The 14821-nt window shown below is 41.2% G+C and overlaps 1 protein-coding gene and 1 pseudogene across 7 annotated transcripts in view; one reads left to right on the top strand and one right to left on the bottom strand.

Annotated features, from left to right (window-relative positions):
• SNX25 (sorting nexin 25) overlaps positions 1-14821 on the bottom strand; it is a 150044-nt gene that overhangs the window by 45510 nt on the left and 89713 nt on the right. For all 7 annotated transcript variants that reach the window (XM_054554793.2, XM_024245805.3, XM_054554796.2 and 4 more), the window contains one exon: positions 10776-10957. In XM_054554793.2, the coding sequence (XP_054410768.1) occupies positions 10776-10957 (182 nt within the window). The remainder of the gene's footprint in view (positions 1-10775; positions 10958-14821) is intronic.
• On the top strand, positions 7526-8063 carry LOC112133044 (large ribosomal subunit protein eL21-like; annotated as a pseudogene).

Below are 14821 nucleotides of genomic sequence, written 5' to 3'. Positions count from 1 at the left end.
CAGTCCTCTAAGTTCTCTCCCCTTGCCCCCACCCCCAATAGGCCCTGGTGTGTGTTGTTCCCTTCCCTGTGTCCATGTGTTCTCATTGTTCAGCTCCCACTTACGAGTGAGAACATGTGGTGTTTGGTCTTCTGTTCCTGTGTTAGTTTGCTGAGGATGATGGCCTCTAGCTTCATCCATGTCTCTGCAAAGGACATGATCTCATTCCTTTTTGTGGCTGCATAGTATTCCATGATGTGTATGTACCACATTTTCTTTATCTAGTCTATCACTGATGGGCATTTGGGCTGCTTCCATGACTTTGCTATTGTAAATAGTGCTGCAATAAACACACACGTGCAAGTGTCTTTATAGCAGAATGATTTATATTCCCTTGGGTATAGATGCAGTAATGGGATTGCTGAGTCAAATGGTATTTCTGGTTTTAGATCCTCAAGGAATCGTCACACTGTCTTCCACAATGGTTGAAGTAATTTACATTCCCACCAACAGTGTAAAAGCGTTCCTGTTTCTCCACAGCCTTGCTAGCATCTATTGTTTCTTGACTTTTTAATAATTGCCATTCTGACTGGTGTGAGATGGTATCTCATCGTGGTCTTGATTTACATTTCTCTAATGATCAGTGATGCTGAGCTGAAAACATGCATTTTTTAAGGTCAGAGTCGATGTAATATAGTACTCCTGGTAAACTGAAATACCTCTTACTACATTTTAAATGGAATAAAGCTTACTGAATATTTAAAATGCACATACTGAAAAAATACCTATTTCCTATTAACCATTCACTCACTGAGCAAAGATTTATTTGGCATTGTAAACCAGAAAGTATCTGAGACAGGTCTCAATCAGTTTAGAAGTTTATTTTGCCAAGATTAAGGACATGCCTGGAAGAAATAAACAAGGAGTCACAGAAACAGTCTGTGGTCTGTGCCTTTCTCCAAAGATGACTTTGAGTGCTTCAATATTTAAAGGGGAAAAGTGGGCTGGAGGGGAAAGGAGGAGAGTATGGTAATCCACATGTTCCAAACAAAAAGGAGCAGGCAGGGCAACAGTCAATTATGTAATCCTCTGACGCTCAGTAAATCGGCACTTTACATAAGATAAGGTAAACACAGAGTAGCTACCTGTGGAGATAGTGAACCTTCTATCTGTAGCTTCTGCTTAGGAACAAAAGGAAAGACAGCTTCCTGCATGACTCAGCTTTCAGCTTAATTTTTTTCATTTGGCATCGTGAATTAGGGTGTCAAGTTTTTATCTTCCTTTCACAGCATTTACTTCGTATCAGGTACAGTTCTAGGAATGAAACATAAAAATCCCTACCCTATGGGATGCACATTCTATGCTAAAAATAGTAAGTGCCAATAATGGAAAAATTGAAGAGAAATGTATAAAAGACAAGGACACTGGGATCTAATAGTTTCACGTTTTTGTTTTCCATCTTATTTTTATCTAGTGGAGGAATCTACAAATAATGTTATACCCTGCCTTTTTGTTTATAATATCAACCATATTCATTAAAAAATCTCCTGTAAGCATCCTTTTAATAAGCCCATAAAATTCCTCTGTATGGATGTACCAAAATCAGCCCATCTACTTGTTTGTTTACTATTTTGCATACTCACAGGAAAAGAAAGAAGAACCTGTCTGAAGACACAGAAGGAAAAATCGAGTATGGACTGCTGTAATAAAGTAGATGACCTTCATAATAATTCATGACAATTAATTAGGAAAAATGCCTCAAATTAATTTAGGAGGAATTTAAGGCCTATATTCTTAGTTCTGAATTAGTAATAAAAAATTACATGCAATTAGTAGAATTCAAACGCAATTAAATAAAAACTTACATTTTGAAATTCTTAAAATTAATATTATGAGAGTTGGCAAATTTTCAGAAATGTCACCAGTAAGATATTTCTAAAATCAACTGCATACCATCAATGTATTACACTCAACTCTTCTGACACCAACAATGAGCCCCTGCTTAATCTGTTTTGTGGGCAGAAAGGGGCAGGCGTTTTCTTTCTTTCTTTTTTATTTTTTCTGAGGATGATGCAGTATATCCATTTATTTACTTTTCATAATGCTTCCAGCAGATGGTCTATTCAGATTTTCCAGTACGTTTCTTTTTTTAAATTTTACTTTAAATTCTGGGATACATGTACAGAATGTGAAGTTTCTGGTATACATGTGCCATGGTGGTTTGCTGCACTTATCTACCTGTCATCTAGGTTTTAAGCCCCACATGCATTAGGTATTTGTCCTAAGGCTCTCCCTCCCCTTAACCCTCATCCCCCGACAGGCCCCGGTGTGTGATGTTCCCCTCCCTGTGTCCATGTGTTCTCATTGTTCTGCTACCACTTATGAGTGAAAACGTGGTGTTTCATTTTCTAGCTTCATCCATGTCCCTGCAAAGGACATGAACTCATTCTTTTTTACGGCTGCATGGTATTCCATGGTGTATATGTGCCACATTTTCTTCTTCCAGTCTATCATTGATGGGCATTTGGGTTGGTTCCATGATTTTGCTATTGTAAATAGTGCTGTAATAAACATACATGTGCATGTGTCTTTATAGCAGAATGATTTATAATCCTTTGGGTATAAACCCAGTAACAGTATTGCTGGGTCACACGGTATTTCTAGTTCTAGATCCTTGAGGAATCACCACACTGTCTTCCACAATGGTTGAACTAATATACACTCCCACCAACAGTGTAAAAGCATTCCTATTTCTCCACAGCCTTGTCAGCATCTGTTGTTTCCCAACTTTTTAATAATCGCCATTCTAACTGGTGTGAGATGGTATCTCATTGTGGTTTTGATTTGCATTTCTCTAATGACCAGTGATGATGAGCTTTTTTTTCATATGTTTGTTGGCCACATAAATGTCTTCTTTTGAGAAATATCTGTTCATATCCTTCATCCACTTTTTGATGGGGTTTTTTTTTCTTGTAAATTTGTTTAAGTTCCTTGTAGATTCTGAATATTAGACCTTTGTCAGATGTGTAGATTGCAAAAACTTTCTCCCATTCTATAGGCTGCCAGGGAAGGCATTTTCTATCAGCTCCTAGTAACTAAGGACATGGATATCCCTTGCTACAGACCATTAATAATTTGTTTCTATAAATATTTCAGACCAATAATATTTAGTTAGTTTACTAGCTGTGGAACACTATAACATTTGACTTTATGTAAACTCTACCAGTGAAGCATTTTGAAGAACAAAATCCTAACTCCATACTCCAAAGAGGTTTAAAGGAACCCATATCAATTTGGCTAGGGAAGATGGGCCAACAACTCCAGTATCAACAGAAAGGGCCAGGAAACCCTTTCACACTCAGTCCTGGCTGCATTTGGCAGTGTTCATTTAGGATTGGCCTTGGGTCATATAAGTAAACTGATATGCAAATTGACCTTAAAGAAAAGATCTGCCATTTATTGCCACTGATTTCCAAACTCCATGTACTCCTATTTCCATTTTCTCTTCAATCCTTATTTTAATTCTTCCTTCCATCTTTCCATTTTGGGGCCACTGGTGTGGGGGGTGCTACCTTACAAAAAAGATAAGGCAACACAGACTTTTTGTTTCCAAAACAAAGCAAGATAGGAAGGCAACACTGTGCAGTTAAAGTTGTTCAGGCTTTGGAGGTAGATTCATGTAGGTTTGAATCCTGACTCTGCTACTTTCCAGTTCTGCGAGCTCTATGTTACTCTATCACTCTGCGCCTCAGTTTTTTCACCCATAAAATGTGAATAATACCACCTACTTTCCAGGTTGTTCGGAGACTTATTAATAATAACTGTTCTGAATCATGAAAGACAACAACAAAAACTAATCAGGAAGAGCCTGAACCAGGAGAAAGAGAAGGCACTGATAAGTGTCAAAAATCACAATAGTTAAGAGGTCACTTTCTAGTTACATAAATATGGATAAAAGGATTAGCAGTGATTCTCAACTGGGGTCCAAAGAGAAATTACAAAGGACACAAAAAACTTTTGTGGGTGATGGATATGTTTATGATCTTGATTGTGGCAGTGGTTTCATTGAATTTATGCATATGTCAAGACTTATCAAATTGTACACTTTAAACATGAGCAGTATATGGCATGTCATTATACCTTAATTAAGCTGTTTAAAAAATAAATATTCCATCAAGCCTTAATAATAGCATTGCAAAGAAATGAAGGAGACAATGATTATACTAAGGACCCACTGTCAGGAGAACATATACTGACGTTATCTTTGTGAGTTACAGATTGCTGAATCGGATTTACCAGTATTTTTGTTAAGGACTTTTCTGTCTAGGGCCATGAGGGACACCACTTTGTAGTTTTTTTTCCTTTGGTTTGGTATCAGAGTTATGCTGGTCTCCTCCTAGGATGAGTTGAAGTGTTCCCTTCTCCGTTTTTTGAAAGAGTATGGTTAAGATTGGTATTCTCTCTTCCTTACATGTTTTATAAAATTTACCAGTGAGGCCAGGCACAGTGGCTCATGCCTGTAATCCCAGCACTTTGGAAGGCCGAGGAGGGCGGATCACCTGAGGTCAGGAGACCAGCCTGGCCAACATGGTGAAGCCCTGTCTCTACTAAAAATACAAACATTAGCTGGGCGTGGTGGTGCACGCCTGTAATTCCAGGTACTCGGTAGGCTAAGGGAGGAGAATTGCTTGAATCTGGGAGGCGGAGGGTGCAGTGAGCTGAGATCGCACCACTGTACTCCAGCCTGAACAACAGAGGAAGACTCCACCTCAAAAAAAAAAAAAAAAAAATCACCAGTGAAATGATCTGAGTCTGGAGTTTTGTGGGAAGGTTTTTTTTTTTTTTTTTTTTTTTTAAATGGAGTCTTGCTCTGTCTCCGAGGTTGGAGTGCAGTGGTGCGATCTCGGCTCACTGCAAGCTCTACCTCCCAGGTTCATGCCATTCTCCTGCCTCAGCCTCCTGAGTAGCTGGGACTACAGGCGCCCGCCACCGTGCCCAGCTAATTTTTTGTATTTTTAGTAGAGACAGGGTTTCACTGTGTTAGCCAGGATGGTCTCGATCTCCTGACCTCGTGATCCGCCCGCCTTGGCCTCCCAAAGTGCTGGGATTACAAGTGTGAGCCACCGTGCCCAGCCGGGAAGGTTTTAAATTATTATTATATTCTTCAATAAATTGTGGGTTATTCAGTTTCTTTTTGTCTTTTTTTTTTTTTGAGACACAGTCTCACTTTGTCACCAGGCTTGAGTGCAGTGGCGTGATCTCGGCTCACTGCAACTTCCGCCTCCCGGGTTCAAGTGATTCTTCTGCTGCAGCCTCCCGAGTACCTGGGATTATAGGTGCCCACCACCACGCCCAGCTAATTTTTGTATTTTTAGTAGAGACGGGGTGTCACCAAGTTGGCCAGGATGGTCTCGATCTCTTGACCTTGTGATCTGCCTGCCTCAGCCTCCTAAAGTGTTTGGATTACAGGCGTAAGCCACTGCACCCAGCCTCTATTTCTTTTTGAATCAGTTTTGGTAATTTGTGTCTTCCAGGGAATTTGTCTATTTCATTTAAATTGTCAAATGTATTGGCTTGAAGATGTCCACATTATTCCCTTAGCCTCCTTTGAATGTATGTAGCATCTGTTAGTGATGTCCTATTTCATTCCTAATATTGGCAATTTGTATCTTTTCTCTTTCCTTCCTTCTAGTTAGTTTAGTTTTTATTTACAGCTTCTTTTAATTTTTTTTTTTTTTTTTTTTTTTTTTTTTTTTTGGTAGAGAGGGGGAGTCTTGTTATGTTCCCAGGCTGGTCTCTAACTCCTGGCTTCAAGCGATCCTCCTGTCTTTGCCAGCCGAAGTGCTGGGATTACCGGTATGAGCCCCCTCACTGGGCCAATTTATAGCTTCTTAAAAGATTAGATCAATGATTTCATACCTTTCTTCTCTTCTGCTATAAGCATTAAAAAGTACAGCTGACCCTTGAGCAACATGAGTTTGAGCTGCACAGGCCCACTTGTACAGGGTTTTCTAGTCTTTCTAGTCTTGCTGCCGCCCCTGAGACAGCAAGACTAACCCCTGTTCCTCCTGCTCTGCCTAGACAATGGGAAGATGATGTGGATGAAAACCCTTGTGATGATCCACTTCCACTTAGTGAGTAGTAAAACTATTTTCTCTTCCTTATGATTTTCTTAGTAACATTTTCATTTTTCTTTATAGCCTACTTTATTTTAACAGTACAGTATATAATATACATAACATACAAGATCTGTGTTAACTGACTATTATTGGTAAGGCTTCCAGTTAATAGTAGGATATGGGCAGTTAAGCTTTTGGAGACTCCATAGTTATATGCGAATTTTTGTCAGGGGAGGATCAGCGCTCCTAACCCCCACATTGTTCAAGGGCCAACTGTACATAATTCCTCTAAGTGCTGCTTTAACTGCACAATATATCCCACAAATAATTGATATACTGCATATTCACTCCATTGAAAATACTTCCTAATTTTCCTTATAATTTCTTCTTTGAGGGAAGCCTTATTTAGATATGCTACCAAATATTTGGGGATTTTCCAGATTTTCCTATTACTGATATTACTGAGGGGGAGTGTTAACATTTCCAACTCTACTTGTTAAATTTTTTCTCATTTCTGTCAGGTTTTGCTTCATGTACACTCTAAAGGTCTCTTTATTGATTGAGAACATTTGATTATTATATCTTCCTGATGAACTGACTCCTTTATCATAATGAAAGGTTCTTCATCTCTGGTTCTACTCCCTGTTCCGAAGTCTATTTTGTCTGACATTCACAGTAGCTACTCTAGATCTCTTATACTTAGTATTCGAATGTCTTTTTCCCTCTTACTTCCAATTTATCTGTGCCTTTATGTTTAGTTTCTTGTAAGCAACATATAACTGCCTTGCCTTTTAAAAAATTCACTCTGAATCTTTCTTTTAATTGGAGGATTAACCTGATTTGGAAGTCTAAATTCTGAAATAAAGTTAATGGTAATTCTTCTCGATCACATATGATTAGGTCATAGCAAAAGTTTTCTTCCCACTCATGAAGACATCAGAATGGCCCCAAACTAACCAAAGTCTTACCTTTTAAATAGCAAATGACCATCACTATTGGAATTCTGTCTTATCTTAGCCTTCCATCCTGAAGATTAGAGGAAATGGTTTTACTCTGAGGATGAATTATTGCAACAGAAATGAGTTTCTCTTTTCCTGAATGTCTGAAAGGAACAAATCAAGGCCAGGTGCAGTGGCTCACGCCTGTAATCCCAACACACTAGAATGCCGACGTGGGCAGATCATGAGGTCAGGATATCGAGACCATCCTGCCTAACACAGTGAAACCGCGTCTCTACTAAAGATACAAAAAAAAATTAGCTGGGCGTGGTGGCGGGCGCCTGTAGTCCCAGCTGCTCAGGAGGCTGAGGCAGGAGAATGGCCTGAACCCGGGAGGTGGAGGTTGCAGTGAGCCGATATTGCGCCAATGCACACCAGCCTGGGCGACAGAGTGAGACTCCATCTCAAAAAAAAAAAAAGAACAGCCTTTCGGCCAGAACCGCCGTCTTCCAGTAATTCGCCAAAATGACGAACACAAAGGGAAAGAGGAGAGGCACCCGATATATGTTCACTAGGCCTTTTAGAAAACATGGAGTTGTTCCTTTGGCCACATATATGTGAATCTATAAGAAAGGTGATATTGTAGACATCAAGGGCATGGGTACTGTTCAAAAAGGAATGTCCCACAAGTGTTACCATGGCAAAACTGGAAGAGTCTACAATGTTATCCAGCATGCTGCTGGCATTGTTGTAAACAAACAACTTAAGGGCAAGATTCTTGCCAAGAGAATTAATGTGCGTATTGAGCACATTAAGCACTCTAAGAGCCGAGATAGCTTCCTGAAACGCATGAAGGAAAATGATCAGAAAAAGAAAGAAGCCAAAGAGAAAGGTACCTGGGTTCAACTAAAGTGCCAGCCTGCTCCACCCAGAAAAGCACACTTTGTGAGAACCAATGGGAAGGAGCCTGAGCTGCTGGAACCTATTCCCTATGAACTCATGGCATAATAGGTGTTAAAAAAAAATAAATAAATAAAGGACCTCTGGGCTATAAAAAAAAAAAAAAAAAAGAACAAATCAAAAATGATCTGGCACTCTGGGTTAAGTCTACTTCTAGTAGACACTGCCAGATAGACAAGCTGTACTGAAATCACATTTAATTCTCCTAAAATGAGTTTCCATTATCTTTCTTGAGATCTTCCTGTACCACAACATCTAAAAGCATATCATCTTTTGACTAGGTAGCAAGCCATTATGTATTTCTCCTAGGTATTTATCTCATATCTCTACTGGATCACTTACCTTTTTATTTTATAATTACATGGGACTCTTTGAGAGCAGGGATTCTATCTTATTTATTTTTAATCCTAGTACCTAGCACTGTAACTGAGATATTGTGGGCCCTCAATGAATGTCTGTTGAATGAATGAACGAACGAATAAATGGGACATAAGACAAAGACCTCATCTATGACAAATGTGGCTAGAAATTAATCTAAGAGGCCAAAAACAAAAAGCTAATGAGGAGGAGGAAGGGGGCAATATTCAACCTGTCAAATCTACCATCTCTCTGATTCAGCAAAATGCTATATTTCCATCTGGAACACAAAGCCAGTGTCTCAAAAATTTTATTTTATTTTCTTTTGCTAATAGCAACATCAACAGATTTCCTGTGGTTAGAGGATTATAAAAACAAGAGTTCCTTGGAGCTGCGTTTGCACCACTTGTGTAAGATGCTGCAGAGCCCTGGCCTATGCTGGGGCTGGCCCTTCCAGCAGAGGCTCTAACGGAGACTAGCCAGAAACTAAGAAAGTCAAGGCTTATCACTGGAATACGGAGGCAGGGGAACATCACAGATGAGTAGCTGAAGTAGAACTCAGGGCTAAACAGGAAAGAATCAAGAGACTGAAAATCAGAACGAGTGAGGTTAGAGGCTGTAGCTTGAGTTACATTATACCAATGTTGGCCTCTTTGTAGCTAAAGGATACATTACAGAGAGGAGTCTGGCATCTGCTTTGAGGTCCCGTTCCTTCCACAGCACAGCTAAGCTCCTGAATGGGTCACGTGGCTGCTTCCTTCTATCTTAGTATGCTCCAGGTCTTGGAAGACAAGTTTGGTCCTTCAGAGTTAGGACAGGTACTGAGGTAGGGCTAAAACACTTTCCTAAGCTCCGTGATTTGGTTGGTATTGACAGACAGTCTGAAGTTTTACAGTACAAAAACAGTCAGAGAGATGTTATGGTTCAGTGAGAAAGCACTCACATTTGCAAACCAACCAGATCTGGGTTTTTATCTAGTTCTGCCTTTTCCTAGCTATGTAGTTTTAGGCAAGATACTTAAACCCACCATTTCATCACCTGAAAAATGAAGATATCAAGTAGAAATTTCAAAATATTGTGGCAAGAGTTAAGTAAAATAATTTAGAAGATGCCTCCTACTTCATAGGTGGTTATTTCTATTCAATTGATAATGGGAAACTTGATTGGACTCTTGTAAATATGAATATGCTCTTCTGGGTCCTCTGGGGAGGAGAAAGGGAAGATGGAAAAATACACACACACGCACACACACATGCACACACCCGATGCCTATCTATCATACCTATTGTGGGGAAAAGAAAGAAAGATCAGACTGTTACTGTGTCTATGTAGAAAGAAGTAGACATTAGAGACTCCATTTTGTTCTGTACTAAGAAATATTCTTCTGCCTTGAGATGCTATTAATCTGTAACCCTACCCCCAACCCTGTGCTCGCAGAGACATGTGCTGTGTTGACTCAAGGTTTAATGGATTTAGGGCTATGCAGGATGTGCTTTGTTAAACAAATGCTTGAAGGCAGCATGCTTGTTAAAAGTCATCACCACTCCCTACTCTCAAGTACCCAGGGACACAAAACACTGCGGAAGGCCACAGGGACCTCTGCCTAGGAAAGCCAGGTATTGTCCAAGGTTTCTCCCCATGTGACAGTCTGAAATATGGCATCGTGGGAAGGGAAAGACCTGACCGTCCCCCGTCCCCCAGCGTCCCCCATCCCCCAGCCCGACACCTGTAAAGGGTCTGCGCTGAGGAGGATTAGTAAAAGAGGAAGGCCTCTTTGCAGTTGAGATAAGAGGAAGGCATCTGTCTCCTGCTTGTCCCTGGGTATTCTATCTAGTGAGATAGGAGAAAACCGCCTTAGGGCTGGAGGTGAGACATGCTGGCGGCAATACTGCTCTTTAATGCACCGAGATGTATGTTTATGTACGTGCACATCAAAGCACAGCACCTTTTTCTTTACCTTGTTTATGACACAGAGACATTTGTTCACATGTTTTCCTGCTGACCCTCTCCCCATTATTACCCTATTGTCCTGCCACATCCTCCTCTCCGAGATGGTAGAGATAATGATCAATAAATACTGAGGGAACTCAGAGACTGTTGCCAGAGCGCCGGTCCCCTGGGCCCACTTTTCTTTCTCTATACTTTGTCTCTGTGTCTCTTTCTTTTCTCAGTCTCTCGTCCCACTCAACGAGAAACACCCACAGGTGTGGAGGGGCAGGCCACCCCTTCACCTATTACCACCCACACAAGTCAAGGACACCAAGGAATATAGCTCCTTGACTCATAAAGCAAATATGTGAGTGTGTAGTTATGGCACACATGTTTAAGTTCAAAACTAAAAAGTTGAAAGTCTTTATATGTAGTTCTATCAGCATGTATAATAAACTTGGTAGGGTCAAAACAAGAAACTATAAAGTTCTACCTTCTGGCTTTGAGGCCCTTCCCCCTCATCCAGGGCCCCATCCTCTTGCTGGTCATAGGCAGGGCCTCCCAGGATTCGGATTCTCTTCTCACACTGCTTCTTTGCCACAGTCAGTTGGTTGATGTACCTCTTCATGTTCCTGGCCCTCAGGAGATCAGCTTTCATTGCCGCAGTTTCTTTACCTTGAATAGGAGTGAGGAACAGTACCTGGTCAGAGGACAAGGCATGAAAGGACACAGCAATTCAGAACCAGATCGGTGTCTGCTGTGGGCATTCTGAACCAAGTGGATACTAAACAAAATAACAGAACAGAATCCACGATAAATACATATACATACTTCCAAATACAAATGCCAGTCATTTCTAAATATAATTTCTAAATATACCACTGACAAATCCTATCCAAAGGTAGAACATTTTTTTAAAAAAACCTCTGTACAAATGCACTCACAAATCTGTGTGTGTATTCTTTAACATCTTTATATGAATGTGTACATACAAATACTCATTCATAAGCACGTACTGGGTGCTAGTTATGTGTCAAGACACCAGCTAGGCTTTTGAGATTGAAGACCAATTGTTGGCCCTCATGGACTTGTAAGAGTCTAGCAAGTAAGAAATCCAAAGAGAGGAATCCAAGCACCTGTAACATGGGCTATAAAGAAAATATGCAGATACCACTGAACTGTTTAACAGAAGATTCTAACTCAGGCTTCTTTGAGGAAATTATTTTAAACAAACGTGAATAATGAGTAGAGTATGGCAGACAGAAAGAATAGCAAGTGTGAAAGTGAGAAACAGGCAGGAAAGAGAACAGAGCTTTCGAGGAACTGAAAGAAGGCAGTTAGAGCAGGTGCAAAAGGAGCCAGAAGATCCAAAATAACTCTGATACCGGCAGGAACCATGAGGTGCACAGCCTTTCAGGCCAGAGAAAAGGACTTTGATCTCTAGCCCAAGAGTACTGAGAAGCTTTAATGGATTTTAAGCAGGAGTGTGCCATAAATGTATTTGTATCTTTAATGATTACATAGGAAGCAGGATAAAAGATAGGTTGGAAGAAGTAAGGCTGCTAGGAGGAGGACCAGCTAGAAGACCATTGCAGTACAACTGAGGAGGGAGATAATGATGGCCTACACCAGGGTTACGGCAGGCTAGTAGAGAGGACAAGAGGATGTCCGGACCCAGTGACTGGCTGGGCAGGGTAAAGGGCAGGTTGCCGAGGAATTAAAAGGTATCAAATATGGCTCCTAGGTTTCCAACATGAGAAGCCAGAGGGATGTTGGGGCCAATTACTAAGCTAGAAACACTGGAGAAAAAGCAGGTTTGTGGAAGATGCTAACTCAACTCTGGACAATATGGCAGGTGATATTTTCCAAAAACGGCTGCAATGTCTTCCATCTCACATGCTCTTTTCACAATGTCCCTCTGACAATCTGCCTCTGCAAAGTAGAATATATGTTTCCTTTTCTTGAATCTGGTTGGGGTTATGAATATGACGGAAGTGATGCTATGACTTGCAAGGCTAGCTCATAAAAGACCAAGGGCTTGGAGCTCTGGGTCACTATGTAAGTGGCTCACCTGTCCCGAGGCTTCCATGCTGTTAGGAAGCCTAAACCATCAGTCCTTGGAGAGATCTATATGGAGAGGAACCGAGGCTCCCCAAACCACAGCTCTGGCTGAGATCTCAAGCTCATATTCAGCACCAATGAGGCACCATGTGAGTACACCATCCTGAAAGTAAACTGTCCTACCCCAGTCAAGCCACTCCAGCTGACGTCACGTGACACAGAGAAGAGTCATTACTTCCAAACCCTGCCCAGATTGCAGCTTCATGAGCAAAATAAATGGCTGTTGTTAAAGACACTATGTTTTAGGATAGTTTGTTACACAGTAAAAGACAACCAAACAGGCAAAATGAGTCTGCAGGCTTCTGAGCTACCTAAGTGGAGAGAGATGGTCTAGAGTTCAGAAACATTCAGCTCTGGGATAGTAAATGACATCATGGGAGTGTGTGAGACAACCTGGGAGGAAACACATAATCCTAGACACAATTGAGATAAACCTTACCCTCAAGAGTAAGGAGGAAGAGAAGCTGACAGGGGGATCGTAAATACATCCTCATAAAAGGAGGTGCTTATCTATGTATACACTGCTATATCCCCAGCACCTACAACAGTGCCTGACAGCAAAGGAGACACTCATTAAACAGGAGATGAATGGATCAATGAACTCTCAAATGCTACATTTTGCTAGTATGTATCAGGTATTGTGTTCTTTCTAGAATTTGGGGCTGAGGAGGAAAGAAAGAGGGTGAGCATCCTCAACTCCTACCCTTCAAGGACTCCTATCTGGCTTCTAACCGTCCCTCCACCAAATCTGCTGTTGCCAAGATCACTAGGGACCCCCAGGTCAAATCCAGTGGAGAGTTTTCAGAAGAGTCTGCAATCAGAGTTAGGTTAGAATCCTGGCTCTGTTACTTACAAGTTATGCCACGTCAAGCAAATATTTTTTAAAATTTAAAACCAGTAACAATGTTTTCTTAAGTTGACATATCCTTTAAAGCAAAAAAACTCATAAAAATTAATTTTTAAAAATGACTAAACATTGAGTATTACAACTTGTGGAGAATGGGCTGGCTGTGTATATACACCTGAAGGCAAGGGTTGGGGTGAGGGAAGGCATGTTTTTGTTTTAAGTGAGAGAGAATTGAACTGGTTTTAATGCTGATGAGAAGAAATCAGTTAAAAGTAAAGAGAGGTGTGGGCCAGGCGTGGTGGCTCTCACCTGTAATGGCCAGCACTTTGGGAGGCTGAGGCAGCAGGGTCACTTGAGGGCAGGTGCTTGAGACCAGCCTGGGCAATATAACAAAACCCCATCTCTACAAAAAGTTTTTTAAAAACTTAGCTAGGTGTGGCAGTGCATGCCTGTAGTTCCAGATACTCAGGAGGCTGAGGAGGGAGGTTCACTTGAGTCCAGGAATTTGAGGCTGCAGTGAGTGATGATCCTGTACTCCAGCTTGAGCAGCAGAGCAAAATAAATAAATAAATAAAAGTTGAGAAAGGCGACAGACAAGCAATGGAATCCAGAAGATGGGTGAAGAGATCAGAGATCAGCTTTGGAGAAAGGCCACCTCCTCCACTGTAGTAACATGGAAGGCAGAGCAGGTAGACATTGGATATGAGGAAGTTTGCAGACATGGCTGGATGCCAGAGCAGTTCCCTTCATATGGATTCACTTTTGTCCAAGTAGAGGGCAAAGTCGTCTGTGTGGAGTGAGGGGGTAAAAGACTGAGTGATCAGAGGCCTGAGGTAAAGGGGCAAGTGTGGAATCTCTCATGCAAAGCAGAGTTCAGCAGGACTGCCAGGAATGCTCAGGGCCCAGAGGACCGCTAGAGAAACTGAATACTCCTCCCTAGGCATGGTGACTACATATCTGGGCAGGTGAGAGCACACTCTCTGGAGGTGAGTCAGCACATACCTCGCTTAGATTTGAAACTACCAATGATAAAAGAGCATTTGTGTTTTGTCTCTTGGTTCCCATAAGTGCAGTCTAAGTAATGGTTTGCACATCCTCCCAGCTGGAGACCTCCATCCGGTTCCCTAGGATGGTCATTACCCATCTCAAGTCCCACTTAGTCAAATGTATAACATAGTACTCAGGGAGGCTGCACAATTTGGTGAAAAAACTTAGACACAGCACCATAATACATTTTTATCAGAAGCAGCTTTTCCGGTACTTAACACAAAGGGCCACAGGCAGGCCTCAGGCCAACACATGGCCTTGTTCAAGATGATCTGTCAGGTATTATCAGACATATTTTCATTTACTTCAATAATGGTTTCTGAACTTGTGTTATACTTGGCCAACAGACAGGACCTGCCTAAAGAACTCACTAATTTAGCATTTATCTCAACAGGAAAAAAATAGTATTTCAGAGACTCCTTTGTAGGAGGATGAAGGTAAATGTAGTTTGCCCCAAAATTAGTCTATTGCAAACTAAGATGTTTTGTGGGTGTACCTAAGGAAATGCATGCTTGGAAGACCTA

Source organism: Pongo abelii, chromosome 3 (genome assembly GCF_028885655.2).
Source record: "Pongo abelii isolate AG06213 chromosome 3, NHGRI_mPonAbe1-v2.0_pri, whole genome shotgun sequence".
Classification (NCBI taxonomy): Eukaryota; Metazoa; Chordata; class Mammalia; order Primates; family Hominidae; genus Pongo; species Pongo abelii.
This window is presented reverse-complemented; position numbering and strand designations above follow the sequence as displayed.